Genomic DNA, 27,675 nt, shown 5'->3' on the forward strand with positions numbered 1-27,675 from the left:
GGCTCAGCTACATGAGTCAGTCCATGTCTCTTCTATCTCCTCTCTATCAGCATGCCAGCAGCCCACAGGCCGAGCAGAGATGCATTGTTGTCCAGGTCACTCACTGTGTATCACTTTCCCATCAGCTCTCCCATGGCTTGATGTGGTTTCTTCATCTCTTTTCTTTCTGCCTGACTGAGTTGAAGAATCTCGCAGGCTACAGCAGGGTCAGCTTGAACACTACTGATGCCGTTCTTGAGCTTTAGTGCAGGACCACTTGTCTGAACGTATCACCTTCTACATGCGAGTTCTCAATTGCAAACTCACATGTACAAAATGCACTTAAATACCAAATGGGTAAATGCACGCATACTGTATACAAAGCATAACACTCACTGTTTTTCTAGTATCTTCCTTTTATTTGAGAGAAGTAAAGTTGGTCGTCTCTTTGATTTTATTGATTTTACTTGTAGGTGCACATATTATAGTTTCACATTAGCTTCACATTTGCAGACATCAGATTAGTTCTACAGCACTAAAATAATAAATGCTGCGCCTGCTTTTCGTTCATTTTAATCACAACAAAATAAAAATAAGAATGTGTGAAAATTTTGAATTCATAAATTGTAACACAAAGCTCTAGTCAATTCAGTACATTCAGGCTTTCTGTTAATACAGCCTTACAAGGTCTGATATGCTCTATTACTCATTGTGGCTAACCTCCCATTAACCATCATGATACTACATGTCATGCTGTTGGATGACCATCCCCCAAATCCTGGACATTTTAATCACTTGATGCCTCATTAAATTTGTTACAGGAAGACAGCTGAAAATCTGAAATAACCAGATGGTAGGCAATCCGCATAGCAACCTATTGTATAAAGTGAGGAAAATGTATTCAGGCATATGCAGAGCAATAATAATATGAGCTCTCAAGGTTTAAAAAAATAGCAGTTACTTCACAGCTGTTTGGTGTTGTTTTTGTGGTTTTACAAATAGAAGAATGCTATGTGGTTATAAGGTCCAAACCTGTGTTACATACTCGGAAAGCCCTGGATCAGGAGTTGCTGGTTGGTGTTTGCAAAATAATCTTTGAATCTTTGAATTAGAAAAATGTAAATGCTCTTTACAAAACTACACTCAACAAAAATATAAACGCAACACCTTTGTTACTGCTCCCATTCCCCATGGGATGGAGACCTAAAATTCATTCCAGATACACAATATAACCATCCCTCCCAAACAGTGGTCACAAATCAGTCCAAATGTGTGGTAGTGGGCACATCTGCTATATTGAGATAATCCATCCCACCTCACAGGTGTGCCACATCAGGATGCTGATCTGACATCATGAGTAGTGCACAGGTGTACCTCAGACTGCCCACAACAAAAGGCCACCCTGGAATGTGCAGTTTTTTGCGCTATTGGGGGTCTGGGGACCCAGAACCGGTCAGTATCTGGTGTGACCACCATTTGCCTCATGCAGTGCAACACATCGTCGCATGGAGTCTATCAGATTGTCAATTGTGGCCTGTGGAATGTTGGTCCACTCCACTTCAATGGCTGTGCGAGGTTGTTGGATATTCGTGGGAACTGGTACACGCTGTCGTATACGCCGGTCAAGCACATCCCGAACATGCTCAATGGGTGACATGTCCGGTGAGTATGCTGGCCATGCAAGAACTGGGACATTCTCAGCTGCCATCTGCCCTGAACAATGTGAACCATGATTCATCTGTGAAGCGCACACCTCTCCAACGTGCCAGACGCCATCGAATGTGAGCATTTGCCCACACAAGTCTGTTACGGCGACGAGCTGGAGTCAGGTCAAGACCCCGATGAGGACGACGGGCATGCAGTTGAGCGTCCCTGAGACGGTTTCTGACAGTTTGTGCAGAAATTGTTTGGTTGTGCAAACCAATTGTTCCAGCAGCTGTCTGGGTGGCTGGTCTCAGACGATCTTGGAGGTGAACCTGCTGGATGTGGAGGTCCTGGGCTGGTGTGGTTACACGAGGTCTGCGGTTGTGAGGCCGGTTGGATGTGCTGCCATATTCTCTGAAACGCCTGTGGAGACGGCTTATGGTTGAGAAATGAACATTCAATGCACGGGCGACAGATCTGGTTGACATTCCTGCTGTCAGCATGCCAATTGCACGCTCCCTCATTGCTTGTGGCATCTGTGGCATTTTCCTGTGAGACAAAACTGCACATTCCAGGGTGGCCTTTTGTTGTGGGCAGTCTGAGGTACACCTGTGCACTACTCATGATGTCAGATCAGCATCCTGATGTGGCACACCTGTGAGGTGGGATGGATCTCAATATGGCAGATGTGCCCACTACCACACATTTGGACTGATTTGTGACCACTGTTTGGGAGGGATGGTTATATTGTGTATCTGGAATGAATTTTAGGTCTCTACGTCCATCCCATGGGGAATGGGAGCAGTAACAAAGGTGTTGCGTTTATATTTTTGTTGAGTGTATATTTAAAAAATTCAACTAAATAAAATAAGTTTACATTATATTTGGGATTTGTAGGCAACGGGGTAGAAAGTGAGTAAAAGTATATCATGGCCAGAGTTTCAGCAAAACAATAAAAATACTTGGAGTGAGGCTCTGTACGAATTCATTCATTCAAATGTTAACCCTAAACCTACAATTCAGGAATAAAATGCATTATTATTATTATTAGATTACTTTCTCTCTGGCAATTTAATGATACATGCTCAAAAGGTACCTTACCTGTGAAGACATAAATGTTATCATACACTGATCATCCGTAACATTATCACCACTGACAGGTAACGTAAGTAACACTGATCATCTCTTCATCATGGCACCTATTATTTGGTGAAATATATTTTGTCCAGCAAATGAACACTTTGTCCTCAAAGTTGATGTGTTAGAAGCAGGAATTGTACTGGATAAATGACTGGGTCAGAGCATCTCTAAAACTACTCTTGTGGGGTGTTTCTGCACTGCAGTGCTCAGTATCTAACAAAAGTGGTCCAAGGAAGAAACAGTGGTGAGTCAGTGACAGGGTCATGAGAGGGGAGTGGGCTCGTGTGGTCCGATCTAACAGACAAGCTACTGAAGTTCACGGTGGTTCTGATAGAGAAGTGTCAGAATAGACAGTGCATCACAATTTGTTGTCTATGGGCTGTATAGCTACGGAGCAGTCAAGGTGTCCGTGCTGACCCCCGTCTACTGCTTAAAGCGCCACCAACAAAAAAATGTTCTTGTCTTAGTTTTTATGACATTATAATAAAAATTTTACTACAGCACTGTTGGTTACATCATACTGCAGTCACAGTAGTGATATCAAATGGTTGGAATGATCGTTAAATTTAATATCAAGTTTACATGGTACTACTGTAAATTGTAAGCACCCTGTCACTGTATTTATCAGAATCACAAACTGCACCAGGATCATAAGCAAAACAGCCTAGAAAAAAAATGCTAAGTGGTGTCAGAAATCCTCAGTTTTACAAACTGAGTCACGCTCATACATCCTGACGAATGAATGCACCTGTTATACACCTTCCCTGTATTTTTCAGTGCCTGTTGTGTGTAATTATTCACACATGAAACCACACAGTATTGAGATCAGTCGTGACAACTGAAAAATCATCATGGCTCACCCAGCTAAAAACATTAGCACAGCTAGAGAGAGAACCAGGAACCAGGAACACACTAGACTTTTTCACACCAGCCCATGGTTCCCTGTACGCCCCCTGAATTTCTAAAATTGGCTTCGTTTCCCCCGACACCCCCTGCCCAGCGTAGGTGCATTTGTGCCACAATGGGCTCTGCTGTATCTTTTCACTACTGGTGCAAAAACCACAACAGCCTGGGCTTGCCACATTTGGTGAAAAGCCAGTGCATAGAAGTTGTGTTTTTGCAGTTAGTGCCACATCCTAGCATGTTACTGCAAATGACTGGCTTAGAGGAAGACACCCCTCTGTGGCGTGTATGTTCCTGAGATCAGTTGTGAGAGAAAGCCGTGGACTGTCGTAGAAATGGTGGTACTCGGCAGATACTGAGGGTGTGATCACACGGACGGTTTGTTTCATTTGGTTCAGTCGTTTGGAAGTTTGTTACTGACAAAACTATTCACAGTGGTGACAAAGTAAAAGAGGACCCTTTAAGCCCAACTGCAATTACATTTAATGTCGAGATTTCCTCAATCCTGATAAACCCAATCTGATGAAAACACTGAAAACCATATCAAACCTAAACTGAAATTTGGTCTATTTAAATCAAGAACTGCCATAAATACAGAGACAACATTATCACTTGCACTGCTAATTAATAACCAGATCAAAAAGTACTGCTTTATATGTCATTTGACCTTTTTTTTTTCCCCAATTTAGACTCAAACTGTTTTTAAAAACCTGAAGTCTCATTTACACTGCATTGTAATGGATTTAACTGTACTATTGTTTAACTGTATATTATGCTTTTGTCTTGTTTGCTTGTTGTCTTGTTCTCTCCTTTTTTCTGAAGCAAAGTTTGCTTTCATGCTGTTTAGGAGGCACATGTGCATCTTTGTCTTCTATCTTCTGTGGAAAAACCAAAAAAAAAAACCCAAAATATGAGAAAGTCCAGATGAGCCAAATTGGGCTTTCCCATGCATTGAAACATTAGCCTTAATTTTTCTCTTGTGCCTATTATCATACAGCAGCATACAATCAGAGCTATCATTCAGAGTGAGAGGGAAAGTTATTACACAGGAAAAATAGGATCCTACCGCAGTAAGATCAAATTCAGCGCAGTCCTGGTCCATCCAGGCTTAAATTTTATTCACATTTTCTAAGAAACAAAAAAAAGATGATCCAAGAAAATAAAATCCTGGCTGTCTGAGAAAAGACCTTAATAAATGAACTTTACCTAATAGATGTGATATGTTCACTTTGGTGTATTCAGTGTTATTCTCTTGCATTTTGTTTCTATAAAATATGGTCCTTTGTGGCTTCGGTTTGATTTCATTTGTTTTTTGTTACTATATTTGCATTTAACAGTAGCTCTCAACATAACGCATATGACTGACATTACCCATATGGAAAAGAAACTTATAAAAGACTTGCATAAGATGTGGCCTACTTCATATAGTGAATCATGTAAGGCTTATATGATTTTCTCATGAAAGTGGCCACTTTCTCATTACTTTCATATATTGTTTTAGTAAGTATCCAAAACATAAGAATTTCATTTATATAATTTTTCAAGGGATCTTATATCTGTTTTCACTCTTGTATGCTTTTCATACAAGTTTCACACAAGACAGATGCAAACTTTATAAGATTTATATATATCTTTTCCATATGGGTAACACTCGCTAACAGGCTGCAGCCTGAGACACAGCACAGCAAGACTAACATAGAATCCTGTTAACAAGTAATTAATCAGTCCTGCTGTCAACGCAGGCTACCGAAAGCATATTTTTACTTTAGCCTAGTTTTCTGTCTTTTACACACACAGTATATGCATGTATAGGAGCAGCTGCGGTTCTAAGACCTGTGCATAGTCAGCAGTACTTACCTTTGAGCAAATACTAATAAGGTCTAAACTAACCTGCTGATGGTAAGCAAGCAAGTAGTAGAAATGTCTAATTTGCAGAAGTTAAGGGTTTTTTTGGTCATAGTATTTAATTGTGGCCTGGGGATGGCACTGGAAAAGTTACTGAATCGGAGAGCCAACTCATTAGAGACATCCTGCTGTGACAAAAAATGTCTGTGGACTTAATGGAAAATCATCCAATGGTTCTGGGGACAGTTTATCCAGACTCGGAAGCAAAAACTAGTCCTACACCCACTGTCACCCATGAATGCCAAATGTATGGTGACAATGGGTGTGAAAAGTCACAAAAGTCAGTAGGTTTTATCTTCCAAGGACGCTTAAACGTTTGTATGCCAGAACAACGTTTATAGAATGCCGTCAGTGTCAGTCGAACATTAACGTGGAGTCTTTCTTATATTTAAACTCAAACTTCGAGTTTCACCTGCTCTTCTAAAGGGCTCTATCACCCGTTTGATTTCTGTAAAAGATTTTTTCACACTGTATAATTGAAGATCCTTAGACAGCCTTATGTATTATGCTTGTATCCAATTGAAACCATCAAGTTGACAAAGTTAGTTTCGTCTTCTCAACTGCCTGAAAACTGTCAAAGTTCATTTCAGTGACTGACATGAGAAAACCACACTGCACTTAACTGAGTCTGTTGTTTTATTAATCGCCCTCTTGGTAGTCTGTCTGTGTCTGTCCATTTAAAAACATCCAAATATGAGCACCAGTCAGCGCTGCAGTTAGACTTAAGTTCTGTGACAGGCCCATATTTATTTCAGCCATCTGCCTGAGTGTCTTTTCAAGCAGCTTCACTTTGGTTTTTGATAGATTAAAAAAGTATAACCTGCCTCGAATTTCCCAGAGGAACCCACCCGAGGGATTAATAAAGTTCTATCTAATCTAATCTAATCTAATCTAAAGATTTAGTCAGCCTTAAAAAGTTGCAGCTTTTATATGTTGTCTAAAACTGTGAAAAGATTTGTGCATTATTGTACTTTGTAGCCACCTGATATAAAGAGAACCAGATCTCACTTCAGAACAATTAGCACGAGAGAAAGATTATTCAAGTACTATTGACACACATGAGACAGAGTTTTCATGCTTCTCAGTAAATTGCTTTCAGAAGTGGTTGAGTGTGACTATGAGGGTGTTTTAGCTATGCTGAACTGAATTATGGACAGAGACTCCTTATTGATTTACTATAGTAGAAGCCAATGAGGACAAGAATGTATAATTTAACCGAGAGTATAGTCAGTACTACTGTATAACAAAGCTTCACCACCTCAGTCCTCTTCAGTAGATATTAAAGGATAAAAACTGTACAGTATGGCCTCATTTGAAGCGATTTATATAGGGCTGTAGCAGGCTTTTTCAAAGACTGCCTCATTCAGAATTTAATCCCAAGTGAACTGTTCTATTTTCCTTCATATCCCTTCATACCAGCTGTCTTGAAGCTAGGAAGAATAGCACCAATAAAGTAGGAAATCTGACCAGGGAAAAAAAGATGAATGTGCAATGTGACATTTACTACCAGATTTACTCAGGTGGAGTTCTTTCATAGATTTCCAGATCACAGTGGTGAGCTGGATGGCAGCTTCAGCCAGGCTGCTCCAAGTTTTTTACCTGGCAACTGGACCAACAACTTCAAACAACTGCCTTAAGCTAAACTGAATGTCCCTTTGCTCACTGGAGTTGATGATAGTGCACATTATTATACTGTGGTTATAGGTTGTTTGCCGTTTAACTGTGTTTTTTTGTGTGTAGTATTTTTGACGTGTGTGCGTGTGAGACAGTCAATCCTACAAACAAAAACACAGATGTTCTCTTTTTAGTTCATCAAATAGAAGCTGAAGGGCTTGAATGCTTATGTTTCTTATTCACGAAGCAATGCAACAACCAAAACAACATGAACATATTCTACAAAAACAAAACAGTAACGGCACATGAAACTTGCTATAAAAACTAGAAGCTCAACATAAGCTTATTTCCATATTCTTTTCTTATTGTTTTGGGTCTGTATTCCTCGTGTCAACAGAAAGAAAGCTGTAATGTTCATTCTGCTTTTTAACAGAGCTTAAAAAAATGGATGTGAGGCAGAGCGAGAAAAACTTGTATGAATCTCTTCAGAGACTCAGCTCTTCTCTTTTCAGACAAAGACGTTAACTTGGCACCAAGGTGCTCTCATCTACAAACAAAAATCCAGCTACGTCTTTAAATGTAGATTAAAGTTTACTATCACAGCAACAGGATCATAGTATTTTTCAAGCCCAACAACAGTTCGTTTAGGATCTGGTATATATTCTGTAACTGTAGCTGACTCCTAATTATGCTCATAGTTGCGCGGTTCCAACTTCTTGTTTATTTATTGAATTTTGAGAATTCGCCTTGCTTCCCTGGCCGCCTGCCTGCTATATTTATATTGATCGGGCCTCTTCTCGTGTCTCTCAAAGGGCAGCAAGTTATCAAGCTCCTCGGGGCAGCATTAGGGTTTGTGCGAACATGTGCTGTGAGATACACATGTTGGTTTGAAATAGCTCACAGTCCTCATGTTTGTTTTCTTATTTGGAAATAGAATTTTTACTTACTTGTATGATTTCCCCTGCAATATAATAAGGATTAACTGCTATATTTTGTCTAACTATGGATTCCACTTTACATGGCTTTCATATAGAATAGTAGATTTTTGTTTCACTTTGTTTTCTTTGGCTTGTCAAGTGAGCATCAGGTTTACTTTTGACATTAGCTTATTCATTATAGTTTAGTATTTTATTTAGAGCTGCTAATTGTTTGTTGAAAACAGCAAATTTGCTGTACTATATTATTGCTGTCATACTCAGCCAGTCACAACAGATGGCTGCCCCTACCTGAGCCTTGTTCTGCTGGAGGTTTCTTCCTGTTAAAAGGGAGTTTTTCTCTCTCACTGTTGCCAAGTCCTTGCTCAAAGGGAGTCATTTGATTGTTGGGGTATCCTCTGTATCATTGTAGGGTTTTTACCTTCAAGGCAAATGCTGTTATACTTTAAATTTTGTTGCTAATCATACACTTCTTTATACCTCTACCAGAGCTTTGCATTAAACAGTAATATCCAATATCATGTTGTAATGTGACTCACTTTTTAAGCTGTGATCAAGAAATGAAAATAATCTTCAACTTTCTGGCATTTGTGTTTCAGCTTCCAGCCTCCTACTTTGTTATCCACCGGGATGTCATTTGACATGCAGGCTATTTTCCAGCCAATGGTTTGTAGCATCACCACTGCCTATAAACATCTATACTTATTTTTTTCTTTAATCTTTATTTTCATCAAAAACTATTTCAGTGGTTATCACCTGTTGTTTGTTTTTAACTTTTGAAATCATACTTACTGTACAAATACTCAATAATAGGGATGAAATTAAGTATTTCTCTGAAGATTAATTGTGTGGTATCTTCCCTGTTTTATCACATGGAATAACTTAAACACAACATGCTAAATAATGAGTCTTTTACAGCAGGTGGATATTTTTTGCTGGCCAAAGTAGCTTCTTCCCGATTTGCCATACACGTAGTGGCGTGAGGTTGTTAATTATCCTATCATCTTTCCTGCAAAAGTGTTCTCTGTAAGTGTCTTTCTTAAAATGTTGTGTTCTTCCTTCAAGATGAGTCATCTTATTTAAGATTTGGTTCCACATCCTTTGCAGCAAACAACTCATACAACTCCTCCACTGCCCCACTCTTTGTTTTAGCATCAAATTTTCTGCCGCTTGATCAAACATGAAGCCTTTGTTTTTGCTTACCACAAAATCATTATCTAATCTCTGCAGATCAACGAGGACTTGGAAGGAGAGCTCCAGTTTGCATCAGCTCTGGGTCCCTTCTTTGTGCCCATCAGATGCACTGTAAAGAAATGTATTGTGAGTAGTGAGCTATAGCCAAAGTTTTTGGTAATTACAGATAACTGCTAATTCTGATTTCATAAGCTTGCGTCTTGTGTGTATTTTGTGATGTGAATTTCTTGTCCAGTCTTGCTGTAGCTTTTTACCCTTATAAATTTAGCTCTAATAATTATTTAGGGAAATGAATTTGTGGCTAAACCAATCACACTGCATGGTCACACCACAGAAAAAAACACTGACTGCCTTTTTATTTTTGCTCACTGTCTTATTTAATCAGCTTTCTGTGAATTAATGTATGTAAAACTATGTACTTTGCCTGGCAGCTGTTCACTGACATTGCTAATTACAGGATGTGACTATACTCTTTCTCTAGCTGAAGGTTGACAGCCAGTTTATTGACTTTGGTTCGCACGTTGTGGGCCAGACTATTTCACGGACCATCACACTGACCAACAAGGGTGCACTGGCCACGCATTTCAGCCTGGACAGCTCCACATGTCTCAGTCCAGAAACGAGCTACGTCCAGATGCCACCACAGGTCTCTACCAACACATATGAGGTCAGCTGTTTATGTGGACTGTAAGAGCTAATGTTTCTTGGATACATTAAAGGAGAAACTCCAATATAGCTAATAAAAAAGTCAATTGTTCCTGCTTTTTTTCCATATACATTATACTGCTATTTTGTCTGTAGATTGAACAAGCAAAAGATTTTGAAACCACTGAAAAAAATTGGCATTCATTATTTTCACATGAGAGAATTCCAAAGCTTCTGTCTCAGGATGCCCATACCAGATATTATGGGTAAAAATAAATGAATATATTTGCCTGTTTGTTTATCTGAATAAGGCATCCAGTCAAAACACAGCAACTAACAACCAGAACAGCCCTGAATCCATTGATGCTGAAGATGTCCAATCAAAGCTACAGAGTCGGGAGCTCTCTGCAGGAGAACAGCAAGAACAATCAGGTAAAATATGGACACACACATGACATGATTATCCATCACAGTTTGTGTCCTGAACTAGAAAAACTGAAATCTAAACTACAATACATAATAGCATGAATTCAAAACTGGGCACTCTGTCTTTCTTTTCCCAAATGATTGTCAGTGTGTTTTACTCATGATAAGCACAGGACATGCTAAAATACCAGAATAGCAGTTTTTGATTCTTTGAGTAAAAAGTGCCCCAATGTTGACTGGAGAGACTGTAATGATTTTAGTTAATTTGGTTAATTTGTGCTCTAGTCCTGCTTTTTGGTGATAAAACTTCCCCTAGTGTTATAATCAGCTCATTTTTTTTGTCTAATGCATTTGTTTATGATCTTATTATTATTATTATTATGTCCTTACATGCAAAGTATTCTGACTCTGATTATTAGCCACAGAGTTAGGCTAATTTGTATTTAGTACTGTTTTCGCCAGGTATTAGCATGCTAACGCGCTAAACTAAGATGGTGAACAAGGTTAAATCAGTATATTGTATTCTGTCATTAGCATGCTGTGCAAACACAGCACCACCTTGGTGAGTGATTATAATATGTGGGAGACAGAGAGACAGTGTTACCCTGAAACAGTCTCTGGAAGGAAAATGAGGACTGACAACATCTCCTCGTGGTAGATGATTTCTTTTTTCCTCTGTCTCTCTATTCCTGTTAGGACATTGAGTCCTTGTAAGAACGAAAATAAAAGAACACACACACACAAAGCGGAGGGTTCACCTTGCTCTTACAGCTGGTGGCAACAAGGCATCTTCTCTTTCGTGTTCTCGCGGATCTGAAGTCTACATCACTGCACTCAGCACTTCCTGCTGCTGATGCTTTGATAAGCTGCTCAGTCTTTTGCCTCTGCTCTGCTGGCTTTGGAAATTCTGTGTTGAAGTGGCTCCGACTCTGTTTCTTTATTTTATCTCTATTGTCGAGAAAGGCTCTTGGATGTTGGACCAATTTTGAGGCTGTTGATGTTCCTTTCTGAAGCTGACTGTAGTACATTTTGTCCAATATGTTTTCTGTGTCACAGATTAGTAAATAAAGGTCAGATTGCAGATTGGCATAAAAATGTTCCACACGTGTCCAAGAGGAAAAACAGTGTTATTTGTCAGAGGGCCTATTTGTCTGGATTTAAATGATATTTCTAATTTTCCTCCAGCGTACACTAAAAATACTGCTACAATGAGGCCAAGTATTACTTCTTCTTACTTATCACTTATTACTCTGCTCTTCCATCAACCAATTACAGGTTCACCATTATTGTTTTAGTGTTAGTCCGTACAAGGTGCCCACTTAGAGTAACTGCTCAACAATAAAACTTTGAGATGACTTGCATTTGTGACTTTTATCTGTGTGTATGGCAGTGTCAGAGGGTGTGAAAACTGTTCCTGGAGCTTGTCTTTCATCTGATTTGGACACTCAGACAGACCAGACCCCCTCAGACTCCAGTGACATAAAACTAAGAGATGTAAGTTTTCAGTCCTACTTCAAAAAGGACACCGGCCCTCATGGACTGGGATTGGGGACCGCTGTTCTAAAGTATTCTTTTATCTATTAAATATCCAGAAATAGCATAGACTGGAAAATGCATAGACTTCTGTTAAGTAAGGTAACTATACAGAGTTTTGCAAAGTCATACCCCAAAAGCTCATTACGAGGTCGCAAGAAGCCCGGTCTTTTGTGCTGAAACACATTTTGCCTGGGCTAGTTACAGCTATACATTAATATTTATAGTCTGGTATACAATTGTTGCTAGTAGTAGTACTGTTATGTAATCTAGCTTTGGTGTTTCTGTGGTTTCATAGAAAAAACCCTATGATATACTGGTAGTTTTTCAATATGTTGTTTTTTGAGATTCAGTAAACAACATATTGTATATTTGACTGCTCTTAGGAAGATAGAACAAGACTTGAGGATAGTCTTGTAGGAAGAAAGTCAGCATGTCTGTTCTAATAGCGACAGGCTGAATTAAATTAAAGTATTGAGTCAAGGGTGAGGGCTGTGAGTCAGTCAAAAATGGTCCATCTTCTTTGGAGCATGAATCTTCTTCTTGTCAAATCATAAAGGGACTGCATTTTTATAGCTGAGGTGCCAGAAATCTGCCCAGATTCTGAAAAATTTTGAGTGGAAAGTCGACATTTTGTCACTATTGTGTGTCGTTGAAAGACTCTGCTTCTCTGTTTTGTTTTTAGCAATGATGCTGTGTGTGCCTTGTGGCCCATGTGAAATTCTAGACTTTTCAGGGTTCATTACGTCTCTCTGGTGGGGGGCTAATGGTGCATCACCTCTCCCTCTGCTATTATTGCGACTGTGTGTGTTGCGTGCGCCTGCATGCCCTCGGCTCGATCGTTGTCATTTTGACTGATATTTTCACATTGTGTGGTTGAAGGCTGGTGTCTTAAATGGCAGATTATCCATCAAACTATCATGATGCCACAGTACTGAGGCACTTGCTGCATCATTGGTTTATTACTCATTTTCGTTTATTACGCTCTCACCACCTTGACAGTTTGCCTTCACTGTATGTACACGAGTGTATGCCTGCATACCTTTTAATGTTACATAACTGCACCACAGCTTTCACTTTCTCCTTCATGTATAGGAATACCTTTGTGTCATCAGGTAAAACTAAACTTTTGTCAGTATAAAGATGTGTAACTACACATTTAATGTAAGAGAAGTGCAGTATCAACAGTATGTCTGTCCATGTTCAGGTACGCGGGGGAGAGATCGGGTCATTTGAAAGTGTCAAACTGGAAATTATTTTCACTCCAACCATTCCAGGAGAGACCAGACTGGACTTCTCCTTTAAATTCTCTGATAAAACCAGCAAACCAGTAAGAAACAGCTTGTTTTTTAGTCTTGTGAATTACTTAGGAAGCAGACACATTTATAGTTTACAAAGCCATAGAGTAAATGAATCAAATGATATGTTTAGTGCATGTGACTGAGGACTCATTCAAACAGATACCCATCCATGTGAGAGGTGTGGCAGTCAGCATGCCTGTATGGGTACTTCAGCCCAACATTGACCTAAAGATCTGCATGTTTGACCGCCTTTATCAAGACACCATCATTGTCCAAAGCAGGTAAGTCCCAGAGCCTGAGATGGTTGTAAACCTTCTCATCTGGTCAAGCTGATGTCCAGCTGTTTCACATTTAGAAGGAGCTCATTACTTTGATTCAGAAGGTCTACACATCAACCTCTTATGCACAAGTGACAGTTTATTACAATTTGTTGAATGCTTACACAATGTAGTGGTCTTTAATGCTAAGTATTGGAACAAAATGTATAAAACCATTCGTTATCACTAGTTTCCAAGGTGATTTGCATCTGAAGTTAAAACAGTGACCAATTCAGAATTCATTAGATTTACATTATATCTTAGTTCTACGTGTATTTAAAAAAAAAGCACAAAAAAAACAACACATTTTTTGTTTTTTGTTTGCAAAAAAAATAACTTAGCTACAACTTTCCCCACTCTCTTTAGAGTTTGTAAGAATTAACAAGGAAATGTTATAGAGTAGTTTCATAACTGAATACATTTTTTTAAAGGATAATAATGTTCAGTTAAGTACAGGACATCTCAAATAGTTTTGTATCTGAGACATTTAATGTTTATAGAAAACTAAAGCACCCTTGTATCTAGAGCTGGGCGATATAAGATTTTTTCATATCACGATATGTTTTTTTCATTTCAGGCGATAACGATATCTATCACGATATAAGCCAAATAACTATATTTGTAAGATTTAAATGTGCCGTTGCTCACAAGTAAAATGTGAAATAATCAGCAGCTTGTTTTTATTTAAATATTTATTTCCCATAATAAGTTCAACAGGGTAGATGTACTTAAGGAACATGAGACTTTTTCAGATAAATAAAGGCAAATATTGCAAACTACACAAAAGGCAGCCGCTAAAGCGTTTAAGTTTCAAAATAGAACAAACGAAACAGACTACTAAATTGTCAATTCCACTTAGAAACAAAATATTAATTCTAAAAATAAATCTTAGTTTGTTTTACAGAAGAACAGACAAAATTGACTAACTTTTGTCAATATCAAATAAACTGAGAACTAAAAGGAAATTCTCAATCTCTCCTTGTTGTATAGCTTAGCTTTTCAAACAGTTTTAACAGTTATTTTAGTCTGACAAAAGCCGAATGACGAATTAGCCCTTCCAGTCAGAGACTGAGGCTACGTCCACACGTACACGGGTATTTTTGAAAACGGAGATTTTCAGTTTTCGTTTTAAAAAATAATCCCGTCCACACATAAAGGCAGAAATGAAGGAAAACGCTGCTATGAACATGCCAAAGCAGCAGGTGGAGCTAGATTCCTAACCGTGCAGAAATGTTGGCCAATCAGAAGTCTAGAAGCCTCGGTGGGAAAAAGTAAACAAAGCTGGGGCATAGAAGCAGAACTGAGTCGTATGTGTGGAGGGACAGTAACTGTGTGTATATGTAAGCATTTAAACACTGCAGAGAGTAGAATTAACAGTAACAGTATTGTAGAAATTCATTTCACCGAAACAATAACGTGGCGCACAGTGTGACGTCAAAAAATGCGCACACCTTTGACGCTGCGTTTTCTCCGTTTTTCTAGTCCACACGTAAATGCAAAAACTGAGTTTTCAAAAATCTTCGTTTTCAGTGACCAAAAACGCCGTTTACGTGTGGACGAAAGGTGCAAACGCATAGAAAAATCTGCGTTTTCAAAAATACCCGGGTACGTGTGGACGTAGCGCATGCACCAGTTTATTGTATTTCCAGACTTGCTTTCGGCACAATTTACAGTGCACGCTACTCTGTTTTTTGTCAGACTTGAAATAGCCGAAATACCTTCACACTACGGAACTTCTATGGCTCTTCCGTTCGACAATCTCTCCGGCATTGGAACCATCATCTGTTTTCTCTTCGGTAACCTTCGGTCACGCTCGGTTGATTTTTCTAGTCGGCACACTCATTCCCTCCATTACCCGGGCGGTATGGTGGCTGGCTGCTTCCCAAACAAATACACATGTGCAGCTTGGCACTTGTGCTGTACGTAACAAGTCACGTGACGTGACGCTGTGGCTGTGATTGGTTCGGCTCTGCGGTACGTAATTTGGATTGGCTGCTCTTTTTTTTTAAGAGGACAAGAGCGGCGATGTCTATCGCGATAGTTTAATTTTTCTATCGAGAAAAAGTTATATCACGATACATATCGTTATCGTTCTATCGCCCAGCTCTACTTGTATCCATATCTTTGTAATAATCATCAGCGTTATGTGTTGTATTGCTAACAAGGCATGCTATTCTGCATGACCAATGACAACTAGAGTCTCAAGAAAAGTTAAGTGTAAGAGTTGTGAAGCTGACCTCAGCGTGGGATAAACAATGGCTTTTACCCTTCAGTCATAAAAGGCTGGTGTGTGTGTGTGTGTGTGTGTGTGTGTGTGTGTGTGTGTGTGTGTGTAATACTAGTTTAAGTCATTTTAATTACATGAGACTAAAGCCTAAACACTGTGTGAACAGTGTATAACAATAATATGACAGATTTAGACATACAATAGTAATATGACAATATAAGGTACCTGTCTCTGGGTAAAGTGCAATATGAAACAATTTAGTACCATGTTTATATGCATGTCAGTTAAGAGTGTTATTATAATAGCCACTTTTGTAGACATTTAACCAATGCAACATTATGCAACAGGTGGCCTGTTAAAGCGTCTTCATCACAATAAAATGTCTAATTTGGTAGAAAGACTATATAGATAGCCATGACAGCATATGGCAGAGAAACAGATTATGCTCTGTTCCAGTATGTGATGCAAGAATACTGCTTAAGGCTTGTTTAACATTATGGTGGCATTTAATACATAGAGGGAAAGATCTGTGTTTCTTTCTTTAGACGTTTTTCAAATATATGCCCAGACTGATAAAAAAAAAAAGCACGTGGAATTTATCTTTTTGAAAGTCAGTGGATGCACTAAAAGCATATGAGAACATATAAGCACATAGCTGTCTTTGTAAGAGCTGTGCAAAGTCAGTGTGATGTGAACCAATGCTTTTCTCTGTACTGCAGCGTATTACTGTGAAAATTGCCTAATGCACAGCCAGTAGACATGTGTTTCTAGGAAACAAGTCATGCAAAAAGAAGTACACTGCCCGGGTTTACAAAAACAACATAACTTCAGTAAATTCATGAACACCAAATCCTAAAAAGTGGTTGTCCCCTCAGTGTTTTACAAAATACATACAAGAGTGAGGCCAGCAGGGTAATGATTTTTACTAAATAGCCCTTTCATCCACCCAGCCCATATAAGTCTCTTAACTGTTGCCTATATTGTTAGAATATTATTTTAACTGAAGGAATGAAATGCATCTTAAAGTTTATATTTTTAACAAGATATACGAAACCCTCAACCTAGAAATGAGTGGTGCATGTCATATTCCCATTTTATTTGTTGCTATGCTCAGAAACATCCTTGAAATAGAGTTTGGAAAGTGGCGTGGACTGCTGATGTAGCATGCTGGCTTATCTGCTGAATGCACTACTAAAACTCCCTCATATACTCAGTCTCTGCCAAAACAGACATTTTCACAGCAAAACGGCTCAAGGAAATCCCTTAAAATTGACAGGGCCCGCTTACTTTTCAGTCCAACATCAAACTCTCCGCCTAACTACGCTTACAGCCAAGTAGCGCTTTGAGACATTTAACAATTCAACGCGTGGATGAAATATAATAGAGATGAATTAACGGATAAATGTTCCTAAACAAAGCATGGCATCGCCACAGTCCTCTTTGACCGATACTGTAGCACAGAACAGAAGTAAATCCTCTTTGATTATGGATGTGATGCATTATGATGAGCACATGAGGTTAGGAATACACCAGGGGCAGTAGCATTTGCAGCAGTGAGGTCCATCACCTAGCCAGTCATTGTGTCACATCATGTGGGGGAGGTAGTGCATGTGTGGGGGTAGGGGATTTGTGACAAATGCCATCTGGTCCGCTGGCACACCAGCACGTGTGACAACATGACGATGACAGTGTCAGTGTGAAGTGCAGCTTTTAAAGTTAAAAAAAAAATGCTAATGCTTGCACCAGCAAACCGTGCAATATGTCACTCTGCCTCCAAGACAATAATTTGAACACAAAATAGCTTGGCAGGCTTTTAGGGGGGAAACAATAGGAGAGCTGCTGCTTTCATCATGGAATTTGTCACTTTTTTTTTCTTTAAGTAGTTAGTAGATATCCCACAAGTCCTCCCAAGTTTGTGACAGATTTTTTAAGAGAAAAGCACAAAGCATAATTGAATATGTCCATCTTGTCTGTGAGCCAGTGATTGGAATATCACTCCTACTAATTGAAAGTATTTTTTTAGGAAGCTTTAAAATGTGCAGTGTTTGACTTTGGCTTGTGAGCCGGTGATTGGAATACTCTGAACACAGTTGGCAGGGTGTTTTCTTTTTTAATATTTCAAACACTCAGCCCCGACTTTCAAATACTCCTTTGCTGGCACCAGATGGGGAGTTGAGCGCTCCTGCCCAAACCCAGCCACAAAAACACAACCACCCTGCTTCTTTATTTCACAAAGCCTTCTGTCCTTGATTTTTCTCCCTTTTCTATATTTCTAATGCGCCAACTGTACCTTATCTTAGTCTCAGTCTGAGACCTGTTTAGTTTGGCCTGAGGAATGAGATCAAGTTAACCTTTTTTCTTTACTTTTTATGTGAAAATAGCAACATACAGTAAATACTTATAAAGAAAACAGTTCTTCTGGCAGGTTAGTTTTATTTATATATAATATGTGGGATAAAAGGAGACAGTGCTGCATTATGGGGACAGTTGCCTAGAGCGCTTGCCATGAAGGCTTGGTCTCCCATGGGGCTTTGGAGTACATGTGGAGTATGCAAGCACAGCCACCTGTCTCTTTTAAGAAAAGGCAGAGCCACTGCTGCAGCCGTGGGCACTCGGAGTCCAGGCACTTGGTTATTCAGCACTCTATGTAGACTCAGCATGAGTAACCTCTCTGCAACATGACCTGATATCATTCCCACTAAACCTTGATGATTGTAATGAGTAGCATTATTATGTGGCTCTAATAAAAGAAAGTTTAACTTTTACGGAGCCCCCAAAGGGTCACAGTGGGAGTTTTTTACAGACGTTTCATAGCCTGCTGGAGCTTCTGTGAATCACTAAGGCAGTAAAAGGTTGTGTTTTTATGTTGCCTCTCTTTGCTGCATTATTCTTGATAAGAGACATGAGCTCTTTTGTCCATTCGCCTAACCTAGCATTTGCTTAAAGTTTTTGGCACTGAAGAGTAGAAACTGATGTTAAATATAGTGAAAGAACGTGAAAAAAGTTACTAGCTAGATTAATTTATATAGTAACTGCCTAAAACTAGCCCAGGCAGGCATCCAACTGCAAGTAGTTCCAGTGATTTTTATTTAACTTGTTATAAAGAATGCATTATTGTTAAACCCACAGCACATGCATGAGACCACCTGCATAAACTAAACCAAACCCAGAGGAAATATCATATCTATAGTCATATATTCAACACTATTTTCACTTTGTCTTCACTCTGTTGTTTGATGTTGTTTGATAGTGTGGAGGTTAGGTCTGTGCGTCAAGTTCTTTCACGCAAAATGGGAATGCCGTTTTGTTATGGACCTTCCTTCACTTCTTCAAACTGTTGTACATATTTAAAATTGATCATGTGCATCTTAAAGTTGCTGTTATGCAATAACATGCAAACCTTTACTTCTTTTTTGCCTAAAATATCACTGCATTACACAGTATTAATACTTCTGTGGATTTCCACTAAGCATTGCTTCAAAAATAAACTGGTCACTGCCTGCCAGTAAAATCAAGACAGGTTGAGTTAAATGCCCATGTTAATTAAAATCCCTAATTACCCTAAATTGTTATGTAGCCATGATTATGCCTCTGCCAGCAATTTGAAGGCTGTCATTTAGCTGGCATAAAGATAGCAACTTAATATCCCCCAAGTGTCCCTGTGAGTCCTTGCCTCGGGGAAACAACCATCTGGCTGACCTCCCTGTTCAAAGTGGGCCAGTTCTTTTGAGAGGAGAATCAAATAATGACGGGTCCCTCAGTCTATTTGGCCACAGCTCGCTAAAGGCTCACCTTTGTGTCTTTTGAAGATGAAAGCAAGCACAACAAAATATTATGTATACACGTGTCACCTCCAGCAAACTGTGTTTTCAGCTTGTCTGTACTGTCATTGTTTTTTGAAGGTGTGGGCTGTATTGGATGTGTTGGAGAAATTCCCAAGGTGACGAGCCATTTATATCACAAGCCTCAGCTATAACTGAGGCTTGCAGCCACGGGCACAACCATCTGTTGAAGCTTTTGGAAATTAGGTCACTTAAATTATACTGATTTGGGGTAGATTTCTCCATAAAAGACATTTTCTGTGGGTGTCACTGAGACCAAATTCTTTCAGTACCTGCTGAGTCCTCGAAGGATAGCAGGTTTAAACAGGGTTTCATCATACTTTTGGTTATTACACTTGAAAGAGCAAAAAAAAGGGACTCATTTGGAGGCATGTTTGTCTGAGGAATCCAAAAACTAGAAGTTATAAAATTACCTGACAAACTTTACATTAACAGACGATACAATACAATCTGGATTCCTTATTATGATCAGCCCAGCCTAGTCTTTAACTTCAGTTTTAATTCATCTGACACCAAATCATACAGGATATCTCAGTGCAATTCACTCCATTTTTTAGAGAGAAACCCAACAATTCCCCTTTGAGCAACCACTTGGTGACAGTGTGAAAACAAAAAGAATCTAGCTTTTAACTAAAAAATGAATTAACCTCAAACAGAAGAAGTTTTAGGGCGAAATGTAAAATATATGTACATTGGGGAGGACTGAACCAATAAGCTCAACTCACTTTTGCTCATTATTAATTTTACCTCATTATAAGCTTTTTAATGTGGTCCTCCACAACAGCCCCTGCTTCTTATGTGGACGCTCAGACAGTTAATTGTCCATTCTGAGTATTTAACATCTGAGATCCGCTTCAGATAATGTGGAACTGCCATCTTTACCTTTATGTCAGTAAAATAAAGTATTCTTGTATATTGTTCCCTGTGTTTTATATATCATGGATTATGTATTTATATGTATATTTTTTGCATGGCAGAGCCAGCACAGCTTTGAAACTGACCTTTGAGGTATGTCAGGACATGAGGAAGCACATGGAGATCCTACCAAAGACCGGCTTCATCCAGGCTCAATCAAGCTTTAGTGCCCAACTGAAGTTCATCCCGAGGTAAGGAAGGACACACAGAGGATGCAATGATAATGGAACCACTGGAGCAGTGATAATCTTATTTTAGAATAACCTTGTTAAGATTCTCTCAGCCTTCTATGAAAGTGCAAACTGTTTCACCCCAAAGAGAAGTTGTAATATATTTTGATCCTGGCTTACAGTTTTGTGTAATCTGCTTCTTAAAAAGGGTAAACAGTTTTTCTGTGGAAAAGCTGCTGTAGATTATGTACGCTGCACACTTAATGTTTTAAAAAAGCAGGTGATTATAGTAAAGAAGAAATCGATACACTGTTATGACAGGACAGTTCATGTTCATTTTAAAAGCTTCTAAGAACAAAAACTACAACTGTTAACTTAGCTAACTTATCATATTAGCCTACTGTTGGTGTTAGCCATTTTGCACATACGAAAACAGTTCAACTAAAGTCAACATGCATATCAATTTCTGTGAACCAGATAAATCTTATTACTTAATACTGCTTTACCTGTTTAGCTGATATCCTTCCACTTATGCCCACTGACTAGGGATTATAGAAAGCTAGATCACAGGTTGTTGAAGTGAACAATGTTAACAGTGCTCTCTTGCTCTCCAGGCTGCAAAGTGGGAAATAAACTACCGGTTTTCTCTCACTCTGTTTTATCAACTACTATCCATGTACCCTGGGCAACTTAGCTTCCATCTATGCCTCACAGTCAGTGCTATAGTGGATTAATGTGCACTACAATTATTAAGTATAACACAGCCCACCATCTCAACCCTCATTTGCCAGTTTAAGCCGCCTGGTTTAATAGCTTTTGTGGCGGAAAACAATGAGCAAAATAGTTAAATGAGCACTCACTGCGTCGATTTTACACAACAATTTATGCTAGCTTACTTTTTGTCTATAAATCATGCTTCCCTGTGTTGTGGCTGGCTACAGAAATCTGTTGTGATATTGTTACTAGTTTACTACAACGCTTTTTTGACACAATTCCCTTTTCCAAAGCAACTAAACGGAGGAGTCTTACAGAGTTACAAAAGGCAACAATCTGAAGCCTGTCAGCAGCCAGCAGGTATAAAAGAGTTTGTACAACACACCTGCCCTCTAATCGCAGGGGCATGAAGGCTTGTGATAATGGTTTCTAATGACTTTGAAGGATGTGGTAATTCTTTCAAGAACAATACAGGCTCTAAATTTAGATGGAGAGCCAGGAGCTGAACTGTGGTTTGAATGCCAGGAGAGCGGACAAGGGGACCCCCAGGGCAAATATGAGAGGCGTGCGGTAAAAACTCTGTGTGGGTGTCAGTATTCTTCTGCCCACACTCCTTTTTTTTCTCGTTTCACAGTTCAACAGCCTTGCGTATTGATAACTGAAAAGACATTTGTGTATGCATAAATAAATAAATAAATAACAGGAGGTCATTTTCGTTGCAAATGACAAAAGTTAAGGGCATGCAGTGGTCATCGTACAGTAGGGTGGCAGTAGAGGAAAGTGGGAAAATGTCAGTAATCTGGCTTAGCGAATCAGCAAAGGTTTTTAATGCGAGGATTAGAGTCCAGCTTTACTTGTGCTGCTGCTGAGATGGTGCATCCTTCATGAGCACTAACACAACTACAGCTTCACCCCCTCCCTACTCGCTCTGTATCACACTTCATCACTCCATCTCTCTCTCTGTCTCTCTCTCCTGCTTCTGTGGCGTCTTCTCCCACTCGCTCACACATACTTCTCTTTTTCCTGGCCTATCACCTCTGTGCTTAATTATACTTCTTTCTCTTTGGGTTTTTCTCTCTCTCTGCAGTCCTCTGTGTTTCTGTGCTCTTTCACTTCTCCAGCTCTAACTCTGCATTTATTCTGCCTCTTTTTGTTAGTATCAAGCTCCTCTCATCCCTCAATGCATTCACGATTCACCACTGCTTATATGATGGTCCTGAATCTGCTTATATAACCTAAGACACCAGACATAGATCCGTGTGCTCTGAGTGGCCAACACTGTTTTCACTGTTCTCATAGTGGTAAATCTTGTTTATTTGTAGATTGTACATCCAATATTAGAACATTAAGCTCAGCACAGTAAATTCTGAGAACAGAATATCACTAAGTGTAAGTCTGGCATTAAATTGTTTTGCTGTGTTGCTTCATTTTTCAGTCTAACATCCTGTGTTTATTATCCTTATTTTCTCTCAGGTAATTATGTCACAGTCTGATACACAGACTGTATATTAACAAGATAATATCCTGTTTAGAATCAGTTCTAAATGTGTTTATTTATTATTTTTGTCAAGGAAAAAGGTATATGATCACAGATCAAGACAAAATGAATACACCTTTTACTGAATGTACACTTGTATTATGTCATTGATAGGTAGCAGATGGTATGTGCATTTTTTAAGATTTTGCTGCATAGCCAAAACCTGACTGCCAGCTGTATACAAGGCATGTTGTATTGTTTTTTGTAGCAAGAGTGTGGTGCAATTGGAAGCGGCAGTTTCAACCAAGTGGCCTCAATTAGTTGTTTTTTTACAGATCTAACAAGGACATGTTTGGTATAATGTGCAAGTAGATTGCAAGTTGAGTGAAGTACAAAAACAATTTGTGGCTCTAACCCTAAGTGTCACGGTCTGGCTGGCAGATTATACTTCTTTCTCTTTGGGTTTTTCTCTCTCTCTGCAGTCCTCTGTGTTTCTGTGCTCTTTCACTTCTCCAGCTCTAACTCTGCATTTATTCTGCCTCTTTTTGTTAGTATCAAGCTCCTCTCATCCCTCAATGCATTCACGATTCACCACTGCTTATATGATGGTCCTGAATCTGCTTATATAACCTAAGACATTAAATCCCAGTTGCTCCCTTGACTCCCGTCTGTGCTCGTGCTCCCTGCTGTTGTGTTCTCGCACACCCCGTGCGTGCCGCCGTTCTGATCCACTCTTCCACCTGCGGAAAAACCACAGAAACAGCCATTAACACCAACCCTGGCAGGCATACACGAACTGCACCGTCTCTCTCTCTCTCTCTCACTCACACTCTCACACACACACACACACACACACACACACACACACACACACACACACACACACACACACACACACACACACACACACACACACACACACACACACACACACACACACACTAACTTGAGAAGACAACCCCACACCAGTGGGAGCTCCAACACTCTCCTAAGTAGCTCCCCCCTGACGAGCCCTGATCAACAACAGGTGTGTGGCAGGAACTTCAGGTGTGGCCAGTCCTCCTGCAGGGCCACACCCATCAGGCCTGCATGTGGCCACACCCCCAGTAATACATGTACACACCCACACCCTGCCTATACATATAATGAGTGGAACACAGAATAACACAGCATAGTGCAGAAAAACACACATCCCCAAATAATAATAATAATAACAACAAACTGCTCACGGACCCCCGAGTCCTCCAGAGCCGGGTCCGTGACACTAAGTTTCATTCGAAGTGGCAAAAAAAGTGCCTTAAAAAGTCTTAAATCTAATATGTAGGAACCCTACTTATGATCAGATCAATCAAAAAACTTAATGAGGTGTTGTGAGACATATTTGGACACATCTCTTTTTGTAGTGTGAACTGTACTGTGCTATGATGTGTTGCCAACAAGGACATATCAGGAAAATATCTTGTTTTTTTGTTTTGGTATGTGTCACAAAAAGTCCTGACAATCTCAGCAGTTGGAATATATGTTTATTAGTGCTTAGCCCTTACTAAACAAATCTGGAGCTTGACCAGTGACAGATGGACAAAGGGCTGTGCGTGGAGGCCCTTTCACTGGAAGTGACGTAGACAGACTGAACACGAGTAGTCAGTTGGACACCTTGGACACACGTGATAGACACAGGTGGAAACAGAGATATGTCTCACTTCCACTTGTGAGCTAAATGCATGAAATACAATTTTAAACTGAGTGTTTAAGGGTTTTGTATGTATCTTCAAAACACCAGTGAGTTTTATTAAACGATGATCTGGGTTTTTAAAAGATTATCAGGGGTTTATGTCTCTCAAAGACATAAACCCGTTCTGTAGGTAAGTATGGTCTCAAAAGGTGGCTAAAGCTTTACAAAATAAGATTTTAATTCTCCTTTAAGATACCCCAAGGACCCAAACAGTGTCCTTCATCCACAGCAGAAACTCACATGATTCTCACTGGGATTGGAAAACAAGTATGTTTCCAGCATGTCATCAAGCTGTGTCCCTGTATGTGTCATCTCTGTCATGGTTGGATCTCGCCTCCCAATCTGTTGATTTTTGGTAGGTTTGCTTTTGTGTTATGCAGTGGCGGTGTGTCATTTAAGATGGCATTGCCAATTCCTTCAGCCAGGGATTATCATTGGATTTCCAAATCCTCATTAGAAGCACTGCTTTCACTCACTGTCTAATCCGCGCACACACTCACACACTGTTAAATCTGGATTCACAAATGACTCATAGCTTTCATTCTTTATACAGGTGTTTCCTTCTTGCCTCCCCTCCTCAGGCTTTTGGGAGAGGGTGAGCACATTCTTGCTTCCTGCTCCGAGGGATTGTGCTTAGCCTGCCCACATCATTCAGCATCTCTTCTTGCTTCAGCCCTCGCTGCCTGTCTTCCTCCACCTTTATTTGTCACATCTAGCCCACTCACTCTTTTGCCTCACATTCTTCCATGTGCAGCATAATCCCCTCTGTACTGTACTAAATCTAATGGTTCACATGTTTGTGATCCCGCTCGATGAAGAGGAATGCTGCTCGTTTGAATTCAGATGGACGCTGACGGAATCAGAGTGATTGCCATTTTGTTTCGTGACATTTGTGCCGCCCGATATTCGGTTCGTGTTAGCTCATTTCTGTTCGGCGGAGGGTTGTTTAGTCTTTTTACTTTGTCATTTACTGCCAGCACAAAAGCTACAATCAAAATTGCTTTGAATTTGAGAGTTTCCCTTTCTTTTACATATTGTACTTTATTGTAACATACTAAATATGTCTTGAAACATTACACGCCGCACCGTTATAGATGCATTACCATGCCATGTGAGCTGGCTCTTTTGGTCCTAAATTTTGGCTTCTTCTAAAATCTGTCCCACAGAAAAGGAAAGCACATTCTTAGGTTGTGCCTGTGGAGAATTTCAATCTAACTCATGGAAATTTGTTTCCCTGTTTTTGCTGATGACAGGATCATTTGAACAGGACTACTCGAATTAGTGGTTTTAGGTGTAATCTCTGAAAAGCAGGCAATGTCTCCAACCCTGGCAGTTCCAGCTGATAAAAGGGAGATTACAAGGATAGATTACTGCAGATTAGACTGAATGGTTCTGCCAGCACTTTAACTGCTAACGCACGACTCTCATCAGAAACGTTCACACTGCAGTGGGTTTCAAGATAACAAGCAAACATAATAACTTCCGTAACTTATTTCTTTCCCATCATTATGTTTTTTTACTTAATGGTCATTTACTGTAATTCTCGTCCGCCCGTTTTTGCACAGTGAAAAATCCTTAAGCCTCTTAATCTGTAATCCCTTTCATAATCACTTTTTTTAATGGTGAAGAGAAGTCTAAATACGAGTGCAGACTGAAGAGGAATGTATATATTTTCTATCTTACTCAAGCGAAAGGAAGCGCTGTGTTGTAAGCTCATAAAGTCCCCTGAAAAACAGGCTTCCTTCTGGTTTTTTCCTCCTCACTGTTATAGATTAAAGCTGGTCATTAGAAAAACCACCTGCTGGATTGAACAGGTTATATCAGTAGTTTCACTTGAAATACTCTGGTTATTTGCATTGCGGCTCGGAAGTTAGAACAACCATTTGAGTTTTACTGCATCTACTAATCTCTGAAGTACCATAAAGGCTATAGAGGAGAATTGCTTTTGGACTGTGGATAATCTGGCTGCAGAGAGGAAGAGCACACAAGCAAATCTGTTTAGGACACTGACAAATCTGAAAGCCTATCCATCGACAAAATTCTCCCGAGCATATGGGCCTGGCGACGCCCCACCAGGCTTTTCCACTCTGCCCTGCCAAGCTAATTCAAGAGTGACTCTCCAGCAGCGATTCTATTAGCAGGCAGAACAAGAGTGCTTCCTTAAATACTCCCTCTGCACTCATTGGTCAACCTATACAGGGGGAAAAAAAGGACTTTGTAATTGCAGAGATTTAATTTTGATGGGTGAGGAGGTGACCTTTGTGGGTTTTGAGTCATGAATGGGGTTGTCGTAGAGCAGTTTCTGGGACGTACAAAATACAAACCTTTCCTCGAACTTGAAGCTGACAGATTTGCTGAAGGCGAGGGTGGTTGTAGCGCTTTGAAAAGACACACTAGCATCTGGGGAGCCTTAAAACCAATGACATTTACAGCATTAGCTCTCAAGCCTTCAACCGGCATTAAGAGTGTAAAGAGGAAAAGACAGAGGGAGGCAGTTGAAAGGAGAGAAAGGGAGGGAAAGCGAGGAATAGCAGAGAAGAAAATTGAAGGATGTTAGGAGAAGGAGAGAGGAGGTGGTGGGTGGATCTAAGACACAAACAGCATTTGACATTTGACCACTTTTCTTTTTTTTACATGCTAATGAATTCTGCATACGTGCATATATGCAGTTTTTTACTGGTGCTAGCACGAGAGCAGCTCTTGACACTGAGGGATATTGAGGGACTGGAGTTTTACATAAGCCTGTGCATGACTACTGGTCCTCTTTGAATCATACTTACGTCTCCCATCACCATGGCTACAACCTACAGTAGTGTGGAGGCGCGCTCTGCATCTCTCTCCTGCTTTCCCCGGCGTGCCGATCCTACAGTCGTGGGTTAAAGTAAAGTAATGGGTCTTCAGGGTCTGAATCTTTCTCTTTCTTTCTTCACTGGCTTGTGGCTTTTGACAGATGGCATTTTTTGTATTTTAACAAAACAAATAAAAACGCATCAAAATCACTGTTGCGATTACGTGTTTGTTTTCAGCCCCTACTTGATGTCTTTGCTCTTTTCTGCTTGTGA

The 27,675-nt window shown here is 39.8% G+C and overlaps 1 protein-coding gene across 6 annotated transcripts in view; it reads left to right on the forward strand.

The window, feature by feature from the left end:
* cfap74 (cilia and flagella associated protein 74) overlaps positions 1 to 27,675 on the forward strand; it is a 56,164-nt gene that overhangs the window by 11,081 nt on the left and 17,408 nt on the right. For all 6 annotated transcript variants that reach the window (XM_082519325.1, XM_082519326.1, XM_082519328.1 and 3 more), the window contains 8 exons: positions 8,720 to 8,786; positions 9,351 to 9,440; positions 9,796 to 9,981; positions 10,271 to 10,391; positions 11,776 to 11,879; positions 13,126 to 13,248; positions 13,379 to 13,500; positions 20,583 to 20,711. In XM_082519325.1, coding sequence (XP_082375451.1) covers positions 8,720 to 8,786; positions 9,351 to 9,440; positions 9,796 to 9,981; positions 10,271 to 10,391; positions 11,776 to 11,879; positions 13,126 to 13,248; positions 13,379 to 13,500; positions 20,583 to 20,711 — 942 coding nt within the window. The remainder of the gene's footprint in view (positions 1 to 8,719; positions 8,787 to 9,350; positions 9,441 to 9,795; positions 9,982 to 10,270; positions 10,392 to 11,775; positions 11,880 to 13,125; positions 13,249 to 13,378; positions 13,501 to 20,582; positions 20,712 to 27,675) is intronic.

This window comes from Aulonocara stuartgranti (assembly GCF_965226115.1).
Source record: "Aulonocara stuartgranti genome assembly, chromosome: 20".
In the NCBI taxonomy this organism is placed as follows: domain Eukaryota; kingdom Metazoa; phylum Chordata; class Actinopteri; order Cichliformes; family Cichlidae; genus Aulonocara; species Aulonocara stuartgranti.